This window comes from Amblyomma americanum, chromosome 1, assembly GCF_052857255.1.
Source record: "Amblyomma americanum isolate KBUSLIRL-KWMA chromosome 1, ASM5285725v1, whole genome shotgun sequence".
Classification (NCBI taxonomy): Eukaryota; Metazoa; Arthropoda; class Arachnida; order Ixodida; family Ixodidae; genus Amblyomma; species Amblyomma americanum.
This window is the reverse complement of record NC_135497.1, coordinates 112,931,316-112,948,057: the sequence shown is the minus strand read 5'-3', so window position 1 is coordinate 112,948,057 and position 16,742 is coordinate 112,931,316. Positions and strand designations below refer to the sequence as shown.

The following is a 16,742-nucleotide window of genomic DNA, read 5'->3' as shown; positions in this document are numbered from 1 at the left end:
TCTGCGATGTACACTGAGTCGTATTTTTCCCTAAGAACCACCCGTTTCTGCAGTAAAGCGTCTCGAAGATTCTGCCTTACAAAACGGGCAATCACAGCTTTTGTCTCGCCTGGTTTCGCCGACATCATATGAAGTGCGAGGGTGTCCACCTCAGTGAGATGGTTCATGCCAATCTTGTCCGCCACTTTGTTGACTTTTGACAAGAGGTCCTCTCCTTCCGCCCCAGCAATGCCATGAATCTCGATGTTCAAGCGCCTGCTGCGCCATTCTAAGTCATGGACACTGAGTTGTAACTGAGTTATATCTTTTGAGCCAGCATCTCTCCCGAGCTTATCAATTCTGCCTTTAATTCCTTTGATTTCCTTATCCTGCGTATCAAGGCGCTATTTTATAGTGGCAAACTCTTCATGTAGCATCTGGATTGAGCTCTCTACTGCATCTAGCTTTTCGGTGAGAGGGAGAAGGGAAGTCAATTTCCTGTTCATTTCCACAATAAGTACTTTAAGGTCGGCATCCGTATTCGAGTCACCGTTTGAGGCGTCACCCTTGCCTCCAGTCGAACGTTTACACGCTTCACAATTCCAAACCTTCTTAGCCGACCAACGTTTTGAAACAAATGTCGTTTCACTCATGCCTGAACATATCGCGCCATGAAAACAAAATTCACACTCACTGCATGTGATGGCGTTATCGTCATTCTTTAGTTTTTCGCGACATTTGCAACCCCGAGTCATGGTGACCAATATCGACTAGCAGGTTTGACCAACCTGTACAACACAGCGAAGAACGGATTATTCGACGTCCGCCCCGCTCTGCCGCTGCGGCCAAAGTGCATGGCGAACTACGCCCCTAGTTGCAAAAGTTTCCGCAGCTTTCGTCACAGCCGTCGGCTCCCGTTGATTGGCTCCGTCTTGCTGATATGGAAACGACGCTTAAAAACAGTGCTTGAGTTCAGCCTTCCCAAGGAAAACAGGCCACGGTGAGATTCTTGTCCGAAGCACCGCGGAAACACTGCAGCATCTGCGACTGTAAAACACAGCGAAGAACGGATTATTCGACGTCCGCCCCGCTCTGCCGCTACTGCCAAAGTGCTTCGAATGCGCTCAGATTCTTGTATTGTACGGTCTCGGGCTTTCGGTATTCTCGGAAGAAAAAAGTTTGGCCTTTTAATTCATTTGGAGAGTATGGTGCACTCTTTTTGAAAGGTATCTGAAATTTCCTCATTAGTACTACTCATAAGGCCAGCCATGGGATTGCCAGGCTTTTCGCACCAAACTGCACCGTTGTATTTAACCTGCTTAATGTTGCAGCAAATAAAAATTTTTCTTTAAAATTGGTTCATATCTGCTCCTAAACTGAATTTAACGCAAGGAAGGGCCACACCCAGGTTTCCTAGCTACAACTGTATGTAGCTGCAGAGGTAAGCAACTGGTGAAAAATGGTGTCCCTCATGCAGGCACCCAAACATCTTATGCCTCTACAACTGGTTCCACGACGAATCCCGGGTATACCTCATTCTCGAGTATGCGCCCCAGGGGGAGCTGTACCGTCATCTCACCAGAGAAGGGAGATTCACCGACCAGAGAGCTGCCACAGTAAGCACCCTGCCTGCTTCTGCACCACTGTGATCTCTTCTAGGTGATCCCAGTGAGACACAGTGCTGTTATACTGAACAGCTTTCCTTAGAATTTATACTTCCATACATGCTCAGTATTGGTACTCGCTGACTGTTGTGCCACTTGCCTCTTGTTTCAGTTTTTATGGCGACAGACTTGCCAGGGCTTAGCCTAGCTTGGCCGTTTATGTGGTGCCCTCTCTGTTTAGAGCTGTACACTGCACCCACAACAAACGAGGCTCTGCTTTGTGTTAACCACTTGCACTGCTGTGCAACATCACTGGATGTGATAAATTCTAAAGATATAAACATAAATTGCCTTTCCAACGGCGGTTGAGGCTTGATGTTGAACCAGCTGTATGCAAGATTTTGGTATACGTTGGAGGAGACTCTGGGTCAGATTGTTCTTGAGCCCTTTATAATCACCTTTTGCACAACTTGTGCATATTTTCTGAGCTTGTCAACTATGCGCCATAATTGGCTTCCGTAGCCTTATTGTTTTGGAACACAGTCATAACTGTGAAGGTCAAATGAGCCGCAGCTTCACTACTGACGGATGAGAAACATAAGGGCATGAGATCAGGGAGTGACTACAATACGTAGGATCAGGGCAAAGGCCAGCGAGAAATAAAAATAAGCAGGGTTGAGTGCGCATTTGCCTCCTCGGGTAACCCCATGCAATACCCTGCCTCATGTGCGGGAGATAGTTGTTTCAAACTACACTGCCATCGGGTGCCTACCTTATGAGCACTGGCATACATTGGCTTTGTGCTCCCTTTCCCTGGAGATAAGATTCAATTTAAATATGTGCACCTGCCTATTTTTCTTCGCGAGTTTCGGCAGCGACCTCACAAGCAATGCTTTTGCTGAATGTTAACGGGGAGAATGGTTTACGACAGCTTTTTATGTATTGTTTTGCTCATACTGCGTGTAGGAATTTTTTTTAGGTACTCATCGTGATCCTGGTAGACTTGGTTGTGCTACGCAGCATGAGATGGTAGTTTTAAGCTGCTGTTGGCAGCTTCTAGCTAAGTGTGATAGTAGATGCCAATTGGTAATTAGAAATTCTGAGAAAACTCAGCCTTCAAAAACAATTCTGAAAAATGTCACACCACTAATCTGGTTAAGTTGACAAATATATGTGCGAATGCATATAATTCTATTATTTCATCATGATAAAGCTTTGTCAGTCAGGCTAGCATTCCATTGGTGTGTATATGAGGCGGAAAATCGCAGTGCCAGCACTTGAAACAAAATTTGATTTAAAGGATTTACTCGTCTTGCTTTCACTAGGGGCTTAACGGTCCAGAGACGTGTTCACCAAGCCGCCGCAGAGGCTTAGTGGTTATGGTGCTCGGCTGCTGAAGCGAAAGACGCATGTTCGATCCCGGTCACAGCGGTCAAATATCGATTTAGGCAAAAAGCGAGAGGCCAGTTTGTTCTTAAGTACAATGTATGTCACCTACATTATGACTTGGGGTACTTTGACAAGAACTGAACTGTTATTTCATCTGTAGTGTTCCAGGCCTTTTTTAGACTTTTGGTGTCTGTGTCTGTAGTGCACAGAGTACGGTAGTATATTGAGGCCACTTGCTGCCGTTTTATGCAGCTAATGGCCATCATCCACCCTCTCCGGAAAAAGCCAAGTGAGTGGTGTTTTCACAAATGTTATTGGCAGAAAATGTATGCTAGATTTTAACATGAATCACAAGACCGCTTACAGTTCCAAAGTCAGCCATCGAAGAAGCACATCAGTTCTGGTGGCTTGTTCCCTCGTGCAGTCCACTAGTGCTGCTAGCCATGCTGCTTGGTCACATACTTCATACCTCTTGTAGTATATTTAGACGGCAACAGCATTTGAGCAACGTTAAGTGTTGAAGGTTGAAGATATACCATTGACAAAGAGACCATTCTGGAGCCACTAATAAAACCACCACGACATATATAGCGGTGCTGTGCAAAACAACAGGGCACGGTTGCCATGCTCTTGAGGTTCTGATGGGCCTTTTCCTCTTGTGCAGTACATCTACCAACTGTGTAATGCACTCAAGGTCTGCCACAGTCTAAATGTCATCCACCGCGACATCAAACCCGAGAACCTGCTCCTGGGCATCAATGGAGAAATAAAGATTGCGGACTTTGGCTGGTCCGTACACGCGCCCTTTTCAAGGTAAGTGTATCAACCATTTTTTTTTTCAACTTGCAATCTTTTTTCTTTGTACCTGGGGATTGGGTGAATGTAAAGGAGACTGTATTACAGCCTTGTTTTGTGTGCATCTTTGCTTCTGTTGTGCACCTTGTGCACCTTACACAGCAGCGCAGTGGCCATAGCATTTGGCTTCTCAGCACACAAGATCTTGGTTCATCTTCGGCCATTGCTGCTCCATTTCAACAGGGGCGAAATGCAAATCCACCTTTTTGCTGAGATTTTGGTGCTCACTAAAGAAACGCCAATATTTGAAATATTGGCCTTCTGCTGTATTATGTCACAGCGAACGGCAGTTTTTGGCACGTAAAAGTTAAAACACACTAATCTACTGTCACGCCATTCTTCATCAGTGAGATACGCAAGTGATGTGTTTAAATTTCAGTGTATTACGATAACCCAGTTGAACATCTTAATAACAAGCTGGAAAATGAATGAGGCTGATTATGAAACTCTTTTTGAAGCAGGGTTCGGGATGTATGGTGATACTCTAATTTGCTGAATAAAAGCTGATTTGTCCTTCACAGTAGTGCTTTCCTGTAATAATCTGCAGTGCCTGTGCATACACATGCATGCGCATATAATGGCACTACAACTTTCAAGAGGTAGTTGTCCGTGGTGAGAAAGGAAATGTATAGAGGTAACGGGATGTATATGAGGGATTAGAGGGCAATCTTCCTCAATTCGGATCAGCCAAAAAGAGCTGGTTCTCAGAGCCTGGTCCACGACAGCCACGCATAAATATATTGTACTCAATGTTTGTTCTTCAAATCTGCCGGCAGGCGGCTTTATCCCTTTGTGATGCAAAACGTGACCCGATTCATCTTGATCGATCGCATCCAGCCAGAGCCAAATCTGCGTTGTTCAAGACTGTTGTGGTAACTTTGCACGTCATATCTCGAATGTTCCCTATCAGGTTTAAATTCAGCACGACCAAGAGCTGCGGGCGCACCGACGACCACTGAGCATACTAGCTGCTTTCTCCACCGACGAACCATTCAGTTAATTGTGGGCGCAGGTCAGCCGAATAACAGTTTCTTTTAGAGGCTTTCTTTCACCGTCGTCCTCAATGCCTGGATTGCCTTCACCACTACATGACAATAAGCCATGCATTGCACTTGCATCAAGGGCATCATTGTCTCTGAAGGTTCCTTCGCATTCTTTGCTCGCAAAAATGTGAAATATTGGCATGCCACGGTGGTTATGGCGCTAGGCTACTGACCCAAAAGACGCGGACTCGATTCTGACAGCACCAATCACATTTCAATCGAGATGAAATGCTAGATGGCCGTGTACTGCCCTCCATACGGCAGCTCATGGCCATAGTCTCTTTGGGATGTTTAACGTCTAGAAACTGTAAAGCTTGTTTAAAGCAGATGGATGATTGAGTTGAAAAATTTTTTCTCATAAAAATGGTTTATTCGAAGAATTTTATTCAGCTGAAAAAAGTAGGGTAGGAGATCAGCATCACAACTAGAAATGTCAGGGTTTTAACACAGCTAAAATGCGAAACAATTTGCTTAGCCTGGCAGGCTCATGGTGTTTCTTTGTTGGACCGTCGGCACGTCTGGCAACAAAATTAGAATCGCGTAAAGGTCTGTTCGAGGTTAAGCTGATGGAAGTTGATCAAGATGTCATTGTGTTATGCACAGCGCGCGTGTGTGGTGCAGATTAACGCAAGGCGTGTTCGGCTGCGTTGGTAGCATAATGCTATCGTGCACTGGTCAGCGAAGCTGATCTGTTCATGGTGCCACGGGTTCGAATCCCAGTCATGACAATGTTTACTTTATACTTTATTTATTAATCTATGCTCTTGTCACAAACCTAGAAACATAGCAAGATCTTGCTCGGGCTTTACGCATCGGAAAATTGATGGGATTTAAATCGGTTGTACCTAATGAAACAAGCAAAAGACCGGAGCAAAAGCTCGGACTGAAGCGAGCGTGGCGAGCTTCTCTCTGTATACGGCTAATCACGTGTTCATGTCACGTCGTACGGTGGATGCTCGGCGCTGGTGGTGGAGTCACATGGTATGACGTCAGGCGTGTGAAGCCTGGGTGGAAAGTGCAGCTTTTGTTTCAATCATTGATGACTAGCCTGATTCTGTAAAACTTAAATTTTGTTTAAATTGATGGTCAGCCACACAAGATTGTAATAATTTACTAAGCAAACAACGTCGGATATATCCGTTTTATTTTTTGGAAGAAGCGTGTGGGTTAGCGATACAGCTCAAGTTACAAACGAGTTTCAGATATATTTTCTCGGCATGTAAATCTCAGGTTAAATAAGAGAACGTAGCTTCAAGAATGGTGTGCTGCTCAACAACTTTTATGTCCTATCCGCTGCCTAAAATTGAGCGCTCTCTTGGGAATCCTTTATTTTTAAGCTCGGAAAAGCATGACCATTGTTTTTCGGGGATTTATTCTTAGCTGATTTGATTGTGACGGATGTCAGTCATTTAGCGATGAAATGTCCTCCTGTGTTGGGCTGTATTAGGAGAGCTGTAACAGTTCAAGAATTACCCATGCATGTAATAGCTTTCCTTCTTGGTGGACGCACAGATGCCAGCCGAGGCTGTGCTCCACCAAGATAACACTGTGTAATCCTCTGACGTGAGCATTCACACCATCTCTGCCTGAAAAATGACACAACAAAATTAGACATCAAGGAAGGGCGACGCTACCTGGCTTTCAGTATTTTTCAGTCTGTAAGTTTCACCCCCTGCAAATGGCAGTTTTACACAAAAAGTCTCACACAAATATCACTATTTTATAATACACACCTGCTCATTCGGAAAGTGCTATAAAAACACTGAGGGCTCTTCGTCGGAGAGTGTGATACACTTGCGGCAGCTGCCATGTGCAGACAATACTCGAGCACTGGCCAGGGTGCTTTATTTCTCTGGTGTGCTTTTTCTTTTTGGTTGGCTTTATCAGCTGGGGAGCTCTTGCAGGTCTGCATCTGCACGGTTTGAATTACGCCAGTCCTGATAATATTGCTCTCGTCATACAGTCTTCCTGCTTCCCGGATCCTATTCTCCACCACACATTCTCCAGCAAACATTCTCAGGCGGTTTCAAAAAAAGTGGTTTTTGAGAATAGGAAATGGTGCAGTAACTGTCCTGCTTCATGTTTGACACCTCAAATGCGCATCAGGGAAGGAAGGTGGGAGTGAAAGAAGAGATATGGGTGCTGCAGTGGAGTACTCCAGAATAATTTCGACCACCTGGGAATCTTTAATGTGCACTTACATCGCACATCACATGTGCGCCTTTTGCGTTTCGCCTCCATCGAAACGCGGCCACCGCAGTTGGGTTCAAACCCAAGTACTCCGGCTAGGTAGCGTAACGCGCTAACACCAGAGCCACCCCACCGCGAGCCGCCATCACATTCAGTAAGAAAGAACAGTGAATGGTTGTGTGGGCAATTTGATTCGAAAAAGGTTAGGACGCCACACTCTGAAAAAGTTCAGCAGGGCACTGAGATGCACTTGGCTTCGTCACTGGGTTCCATGGAGTCTTCTGGTGTCTGGATGTGGAGGGCAGAGGTGTACTGGGGTTGGAGGCATTGGTTTTCTCTTCAGATTAGTTACTGGTCATGCCAAAAGATGCCGTGTGGCAGTGCATGCTTTTTCATTGTACTATATGACTCACAGATGTAAAATTAAAAAAAACATGACGTACAGGAAAATATAAAAATGTGGTATGTGAATACGCATTCTTGGTGCTGCACATGTGCAGGGCTTGGTATGCAACAACATACATTTAGCACTGTCTTTGCGGGAGATGTATGCCACAGTGGCCTTGAAAAGATTAAGATTTGATGCTAAACTGAAGGTGAAGGTGAGTTAATTGCTGCTCAGGGGCCTTTCACATCTCTTGCTGTGGCGTGGCAGTTGCACTGTTTAGTTTGTGACACGGAGGCCTCTCTGCTGCATGAACAGTGGGTAATTTACGGACTGGACAGCTCTGTGGAATGAACTACAGATGTTTTTCATGTTTTGTTACAACACAGGCTGTAGGTTAACAGTGTGTAGTTTAACAGTGCAAGTTAATGGGATGTAACTATGTGCTACGTGGCCTAATACAGTCCATGTTCAACATGCAATGACATAAACTTGGTGCAGCTGGCACGCCGGATAATACTGGTCCAGTGAACCAGCTGCTATACAAAGAACATAAAAGCGTATGTGGTTGCCCAAAGGCCAACTCGGCTTTACCCAAATATTCTCTATAGCCTTAAGGTGCTCTGAAACACCTTACGAGTAGAGGACACCAACTTGCTCAATCACTGCATTGTTTTGTCAAGAACGCCTGAGCCAAATTATACGCTCCTTCATGCAGCAGAGATCTCACAATCACGCGCGAAAGATGGCGAACCCTTCCTCGCGACTTTTTCATGTTCTGACCCTCCTCCGTCGCTCGCATATTTGTATACAAGTTGAGTGATGGCTATTGGTTAGATTCCTTCCGACGTCAGGCATCTACCAAGGCCGCGGATAATAAGCCGTGTAGTTCCGGTGGGTCAGAGAGCTCTCCCCCGGAGGTGGAGCCGGCGGAGGAGCACCGACCTTCCAATGTGCAAAAAGTGACGAGAGGAGAAAAAAAGGCGCGAAGAGGACAAATTCAATTTTTGACTACAGATAACTCTGTTTCTACAAAGCGCATTAAAAAATTCTTCTTGGACACTACTCGTGAAGCAGCGTTCTTTAACATTTGAGGCATAATGCAACTTTATCAGAGCCCCTTTCAGAGCCCCTTTAATGGTATGCCTGTTGGTGTCAGGGTCTATGGACATTGTAAATCGTCAATCAGAGTGAGGATGAACAGTCAACTACTAGCCAGTCGGCGATGCAGCTCCTGCTAAGCACCTCTGTGACCAAGCCTGCTACTTGATTTTTTTGAGACAGCACTCACCGGCACCTTGCCATGAACCCAGAACCTGAACTGCAGCTGTGCCATATTATTGCCAAGATGGGCTTCCAGTCATTTAGTGGTACGCATGGTATTGCAACCCTTCCCTGCAAGAGAGCAGCAGTTAACCAAGCTTAACCAGGTTAGTCGGCAAGTGGGAAGGCATTAGAGCCTACTATACAGCAAGGTTTACCGATTGAGGGTCGGAAATCTTGCAAAGATACGACCAGCTCTTAGAGCGGACTGCAGTTTGTGAGCCTAAAGATTTAACTCTGTTTGCAAGGCTGCACAAGTGCGACAACACACTTGCTTGCTATGCCAGTGTGTTTTTTTAGAACATTTACATACCATAATTCTAAACAATCGGAATTATTGGCAGCATCGCATGGGTAAGCTGGATGGCGGGGCTCACAACAGTTGACGTCGCACTCTGCTGAAATACCCCTTGGGTAGAGGCAGGCGAAAATGTGCAGAGAGATGTTGATCATTTCTCTTTAAATACAAAGGCCGAGCGAGTCCGATGGAACGTTGCCCTTTAGGGCGACCGACCGCGGTAGTAACACGCGCTCGAGTTGATTAGAGACCACCCGCTGAGAAGACGTCAGGGCCTGCGCCACGGCGCCATTCAGTCATCGTGTCGTTCTGCAGGCGACTAAATAATGTTGTTTATCTTCTTCCTCCTCCTCTAGATTATTCGTTCATGCAGAGTTGAAACTTGACTCTTAATGTTCTGCTGTGAAGTCAAAATGTTTCATGGTGCTGTGATGTGGCACCACATCCAGATAGCGGCCACTGTTATCGTGAGTAATGAAGATTTTAAATCTGGAAAGGTTGTGCAAGAGCGTGGCTTAAACTTCATGAACTTCACTGATATACATGTTAATGCTGAAGAACTATGTCTGTTTATTCTCTAATCACAGGTAGGAAAAAATGTTTCAGCAAACATTATATTTTAGAATGCTTGCATCACTGAATGTTCGCGAACGTGCCTTCATCTCTGGCACTCATTCGGGGTAGTAGAATCAGCAGATGATCGAATTTTCATTGGCAGCAAAATTTCCTCTAAGGGGTCTAAGGTAAAGTTTTTGTCAGTGATTTTTACATGAAAACCATAAATGGGCAATAACTCATTGTTTCTGGCTATTTTCGCAGGTCATTATGAATTCAGCCATTGTTGCAGGCTAACGTTGCTGCAGGCTTTTGTAGGCTATTTATAAGGTGACTCTTTCGTTTTCCGATATAAGCAGCAGCCCGGAAAAAGAAAAAGTGGATACCTGCCCAGTGCAGGCATCAAACCTGAATTCCTTGGCACGGCAGCCCAAGGAGCCTCAACCACTCGGTCAAAACTATGCATGCAGTGCATGTAAATGTTTTAGACATGGGAGGCTTGTTTCTACATTGTTAATGTTTTTGCTTCTTTTGGCCTTTTCACTAGCCAACGGCTGCAAAATTGATGTTTGTTCTGCATAAAGCTTGCTTGTTGGCCTTCTTACAGAAACTCTCATTAGGTAAATTACGAAGCCATAATTTTTATGCTAGTCCCCTCTGAATTGACTGTCAATTCTTGTTAACTGAACGCATTTATTCACTCTGAAATGAGTATTTATGGAAACAACTTAAACACACGAAAGTGGTAAGAAGGCGAACCACCATTCAAGTTGCTGGCCGCCGCAGTGGCTCAGTGGTTATGACGCTTGGCTGCTGACTCAAAAGGACGAGGGTTCGATCCCGGCCCCGGCGGTCGAATTTCGATGGAGGCGAAATTCAAGAGGCCCATCTACTGTGCGATGTCAGTGAACGTTAAAGAAACCCAGGTGGTCGAAATTTTGAGAGCCATTCACTGCGGCGTGCCTCGTAGTCTTAGATGTTTTGTGATGTTCAAACCCCTTAAGCCTTAAGTTCAAGTTGCTTGTTATTGCACAAACGGGCCTAAGTCTTTTTTTGTCCACCCGCTTAACAACCTGACGTGCTAAGCTGGGAATAGTCGCCTTGTTCACGCAACACATGTGGCCATACGTAGACATGTAGCATCTTCGAACCGTGTTTCAGACGCTATGTGTTGAAACAGTTATGTTCGTGGATTTTTGAAGGTTACCCTATTCTAATTGAACTTGTACGGTAGGTTTCTATCGTTCCCGATTGCTTTCGCACAGTTTGGCAGCCATGCGACATTTAATTTGGGCGCAAGTAGAGTTTGAAAGTTGTCATTTTCACAGCTTCGGTTCTGTTGTTATCTGTGGGCAACACTGCATTTTAGACTCTCATACAATTCCAGCACATCCATACGCACTTCTCTCTTCAGTAACAAAATTCTGAGGCTTGTATTTGGTTGTCTTAAGCATTTTATCAAAATACTCTTCATTTTCAGTCACTACTTCAGCCATTCAGCACGCATATGAGTTTTTCTAGCTTCTGGCCGCGGGCTCAGTTTCAGTGTCGATGTGCTGTTTCCGCTGTTTTAAAACTTTTCCACTGTGTTTTTGAAAACTGGTTCGTGGTGGCCTTCGAGAGGACTCGAAGCAGTGTGATGTGGCTACCAACCCAAAAGGTTTGTGAAGACCCACCTGAGTTGCTTTTGAAAAGTATGTTCGAGTAATAGTAAGGTGCTGCCTGCTAGGATGTCGCCGTAAAACATTTCTCACTGCAGTCGTCGCCTCCAGTAAATCTCTCATTCTCAGAAGGTTATATGCTTGGGCTTGTTGGTTCATAACTTCAAGGTGAAAAACGTAGCGCAAAAAACGAGGACACAGAAAGACGGACAACACACGGCGCCGTGTGTTGTCCGTCTTTCTGTGTCTTCGTTTCTTTGCGCTACGTTTTTCATCTCATTCTCAGTTGTAGCACAGTAAACTGTATGCTAAATTGAATTTTAGCATGGCATATACTACGGCCACTCGCCAGCAGCGACTGGGAAGGTGCTCGCGAACTGTGCGTGTGAAGAGCCAGGGCTGGACCTGTGAAGTTAGCTGTGATACAGTGAAATGGGCCACATGCCGATAAATTCTGGACCTGTGCATTTTCAATTGGGAGTTCGTGAACTCAATTTTTTCATATAGTAGAATTCAACTGTAATAATCAATATATCAGTAGATCTCCCCTCTACAGGCCTGTATTTTTTGGTGTTGACATTTTACTATCATCAAAAAAGTTCCCTATTTGTTTTCTGTGGCACTCTATACTACTCTATGCAAGCGTTCGACAATCTTAAAAGGAAGGTTTACTATGCATGAAAAGAATGGACCATTTTGTCAATAGTTCCCTAACAGTACCTTACAATATTTCACCGTTAGTTCACAATTGAAATTGATGTCCTCGAATCCTGGACTTGTTCGACCTCTGCAGGATCGTGTGATTGGTGCTCCGGAAAAGCATTAAGAGCAGAGCGGAGAAAACAGTCTCGCAACTCTGTCCGTAACCACAGCAAGCTCTCTCGCCAAACTTCAGAGGTGCGAGGAAAATTAAACTTGCCGACAGGTGCCATTGAGGTAAAGCGCCCAGCACACATTGTGAAGAGAGTTGCTGAAAATGTGGAAAGAACGCGTCACAGGTTGTTGAAAAAGAGGAGGCATTGGAAAGAAGCCACGAGAAGTAAGATAAAAAGGACTGATGTGCCCAGAACTGGGCAGTTCAGTGCACGAAGAAGCGAAGCAGAGGAGACGTCTGTTGCGTGAAAGGTCACTGCATTAACATGCGGGAGGCTTCCCGTAGCATGTTGCCGATTCCTTATTTTTCATTCTTGGAATTGTAATCTTTCTGTTGCTGAAAATTGGAGGCTTTAGCCATATATTTCTTCAGCACATTTTTTTATTGCTGGCTATCATTGATAGCTACAGGTGGCAGCTATTCCTGTGGTCAGTTTATAACTCGTTAGGTTTAAAGATCCCGTTCAACAGAAAACCCGGCGACTGTGCCGGTGTGACTGGATCATCCTGACTGGTAAAGAGGGTAGTGGCAGAGAAAAGTAGTTTTACGGTGAACAGGTGGTCAAGCGGAATCGAACCACTTTCCTTTGGGCCAGGAGCTGGGCACTCTACCTCTACACCACCGAAAAATGTCTCTTCAGTGTATAAATGGAGGCCTTGTACGAGCACCTAACACCACACAGTAGCGGAATTAAATTACAAGAACACTGAGTTACTTAAGGTCAAGAATTAGCATCACCAGTTAATATGGACATTGATGTGTAATAAAGCAGATTGTTATGGTAGCAAGCGTGTCGATGTCTGTGAAAGGGTGTACCAAGGAACTCACAAACAATCAAAGGGAATTTTTAATGGTTTCAAATCATAGTCGTAAGGTGAGCGCCAGTGTCACCCAAAGTTTTTTTGTGTTGGCCATTGTGTAAGACAGTATAGTATCTTGATCATTACCGGCTGTTATATTCAACCATAGTTTCGGACCATGTTGGTAGCAATTTTCAACGGTGCAAGATTGATTCATTGGGTCTTTTAGGGTTCAAATAGTTCTGAATGTACACTGCTTGGCACAGAATTGAAGAGGGTATTCAGTTGACTAATTAATGTTTTAAAATGTTCGAAACAGCATTGTATATACAGAAGTTTCCCGCAGGAAAATATTTATGGTGTGCTCATGTAAAAGTTCTGGATTTCAGTGCGTGTCGTCAATACAGATTGCCGACATGTTTTTCCAGCCTTTTCGTTAATATCCTGCATAGGAACTAATAGTGCAGTACCCCCTAGCTTTTTCTGTCTTCATTTCACAACTAGCCTTCTGTCATTGCCCACAGAATTGCGATGCCATCCTCTATTCTTGTTCTGTTCTGAATGCCCATCTGTTTGTGTGGTCTGGCCAACTGGCCTGTAAGACTTATCATCTGGCAGCAGGAGCAAAGATACTGCTTTAGCATCCTTTCTTGTATTTAATTGCGTTTCATTGTCCTCTAATTGTGGTTCTTGCAACCCGGTCTGCAGGCGGGCGACCAGGTGCGGCACACTAGATTACCTGGCACCAGAGATCGTCGAGGGCACTGCGTACGATGAGAAGGTTGACCATTGGGCCCTGGGCATAATCATCTACGAGTTCCTGGTCGGCACGCCGCCTTTCGAATCTGAGACCCGGCAGGAGACATACCGGCGCATTCGTGACGGAAGAGTCCAGTTTCCACCATATGTCTGCGCTGATGCCCGGAACATCATTGTAAATGTGAGCAAGTTTGCCTCTGAGCAAACTGATGATTTGCACAAGACACATCTAGTACACTCCCGTGAAACGGAGCTGGCACGTAAGATACCTAGCAGGGAAGTACGTCCTGGTGACATGCTGGCAGGAACACTTGGACACTTGTTTATAGGCTAATGCAATGCCCAAATTGACTCTGCTTTCTCGGTCATGAATTGGAAGGTTGATGCGTGTAAGGATTGTAGACGTAAAAATTTTGGTTGCCTATTTTCTTCTCTTTTAGAACGCATAGGACATATGTATACATGGATCATCCCAGTGTGTTCGGCAACAACCGCAAAATAATTTACAATTGAGTTTCTTATCTTATTTGGTTCTGATTTAACGTTTTTATAGACGAACTGTGGCTGTGATGTAGGAGTTCAATATAGGTCACTTGAGGCGTGAAAAACTGAGATATAATTTCTGCTCCCTCATTTTAATTCACTGCAACATTAAGGTCAGCCTCTCTCCTGAGCGGGAATCGCAAGGAAGGATGAAGCAGAAATCATATCAATGCTTTTACGCCTCATGTGACCTGTACTGACCTTTTACATCACAGCCATCATTCCACTTTAGAAACCAAAGCATCATCAGACGAAATTCTTTTGTTGTGTAGCCTTCGTAAGACAATACCACATAGTGACCCATGTAGGCTGTTGTATATCCTTACTAAGAAAAGTCGCAACCAGAATTTGGTGTCTTTTGCAGATTTCTACAACCTAGAAGGGGTGCCTCAGTTTAATATCTGGGCGTTGGGGACGTTTGCTTATTGTGTTTGCCTAGCTGAAATCACGCTGGTTTTAAAATTTGTCTGTAATTTCGTGCTTCTTTGCCCATGCTGGCAGCATCATGGGAGCCACACAATTCAACTTTTAAGATAATATACGAGAGACAAGGAAAAATCGCCATCTTGCGTTTGTAAATGGGCAGCTTGAATATGGCTCGGCAGACGGCTTATATTCGCATTGTAAAGAATATGAGACCAGTGATATCCACGATGAAGGCTCTTGTACAACGTGCAAACAACAAAAATAGAATTGTATTTATTTGCATACAGCACTACAGGTAATCAAGGCTTAGTAATTGTCATGGTGCTTGCTCAGAAAAGCTAGAAAAGTATCCCAGTCACGGTCGCTCGAGCCTTAACTGATGGAAGTGTGCCCTTTTGCATTTCATCTACCTGGTAATTTAATATAAATGTATTCTAATTTTGTGTGTGTGTGTGTGTGTGTGTGTGTGTGTGTGTGTGTGTGTGTGTGTGTGTGTGTGTGTGTGTGTGTGTGTGTGTGTGTGTGTGTGTGTGTGTGTGTGTGTGTGTGTGTGTGTGTGTGTGTGTGTGTGTGTGTGTGTGTGTGTGTGTGTGTGTGTGTGTGTGTGTGTGTGTGTGTGTGTGTGTGTGTGTGTGTGTGTGTGTGTGTGTGTGTCATAGGAAACCGAAAATAACAAGATCGCCTTTTTGCGCGCGCCTTATGGTCCAAGTTTAGTCTCCTTAAAAAATTTAAAATTGGCTCAGTAAAAACTAAAACCCAGAAGGAAATTTCTTTGTTTTTTCTTGCACTACACTTTCCTGCTTCATTCATCTTGGGGATGGCAATTTTATTGGTTTCTATGACAAGTTGCAAGTGGCGACACCGCAAACCTCCTCCCAGCATGGGACATTTCCACAAAGTCTGGCAGCAATATGTCATTTTGTGCAAATTTGATCTTAGAATTTTCTTTTTGTTTACGTGGAATCAGTTCGGGTGATTTCCACGGGCAACACTATATTTGGGGTGTTGCAGACATAGCCAGCACGTTGACTAATGCTCGCTGCGCAAAATGTTCTCTCCTTGTGTCAGGTCATCCTAGGGATTTTATGTATGGGGTACCGTTCAATCACTGTTTCAGCCATTTAACCTGCGCACAGTTTTTTTCAGTAATGTTTGGGACGTCGTTACTCAGTCGAGGATTGTGCAGTCTTAGGCCACAAACAGCGTATTAATTTCGGTTTGCGTTTTTAAAATAGTTCCGCTCTATATGCTGAAAAATGGTGTGCTATGCTGGTGAAAGGGAACTTCAAAGAAAATGATGCGATTACGAACTCGGAAAGTCCAAGCACCTTAGAGATGCCTGCAACCCACTGTCTGAAAACAAGTTGCCACCTTACGCCACGCATGTGCAATTCGTGTTAGCGACAAGAGCAATCAACAGCTAAAAGTGCACACCTGTGGCTTCACACTAGCAGTTGGTGCCTTGCTGAAGCGGATTGTGCCAGTAGTGGGCACAGGAGTGTCAACATGCATTTGTTTGACACCAGTTGAGTAACGGACAAATTTTGGTATGTTTCCTAGAGGGCACCATATTTGAAAGAAAATGTGGATTATAAATTATTCGGGGGATTCCATGATCCGCAAATGCTTCCTGTCATTGAACCAGGTCTTATTCATTTGTTCGTGTGGGAGTGCCTGCGCTGAGCATCGTCTTCCTTTTTCTTTTTTTTCAACAGTTGTTGAAGATACGGCCTGCCGACCGAATTTCTCTAGATGAGGTCCTGAGTCACCCCTGGGTGACCACAAATGCCGACACCAGTATAGAGTGCAAGACACTCTGAACAAAGATTCCGCCGGGAGCCCACCTGTACATAAAGAGTGTACATGATCTGTGTGCAGCATATTTTATCTGACAGCCCCAACAGAGCTGTGCTTTTTTAAAAGTGCTTTTATCAGCACCTCTACAGCTTTTATTTCTCACCTGCCGGCTAAAGTTTGATGCTCAAACTGGTGGTTTAGGCGTGTGTTCACAGATGGAGCTGTTTCAAGCCATGCAGCAAGAAGGGCACTAGTTTCTTC

General features: G+C 44.6%; 1 protein-coding gene across 2 annotated transcripts in view; it reads left to right on the top strand.

Moving 5' to 3' along the window:
* Nucleotides 1-16,525, top strand: part of LOC144135034 (aurora kinase A-A-like) — a 31,420-nt gene extending 14,895 nt beyond the window's left edge. For both annotated transcript variants that reach the window (XM_077667809.1, XM_077667808.1), the window contains exons 5-8: nt 1,457-1,595; nt 3,637-3,785; nt 13,665-13,896; nt 16,400-16,525. In XM_077667809.1, coding sequence (XP_077523935.1) covers nt 1,457-1,595; nt 3,637-3,785; nt 13,665-13,896; nt 16,400-16,504 — 625 coding nt within the window. In that variant the 3' untranslated portion in view covers nt 16,505-16,525. The remainder of the gene's footprint in view (nt 1-1,456; nt 1,596-3,636; nt 3,786-13,664; nt 13,897-16,399) is intronic.
* Nucleotides 16,526-16,742: the final 217 nt, after the last annotated feature.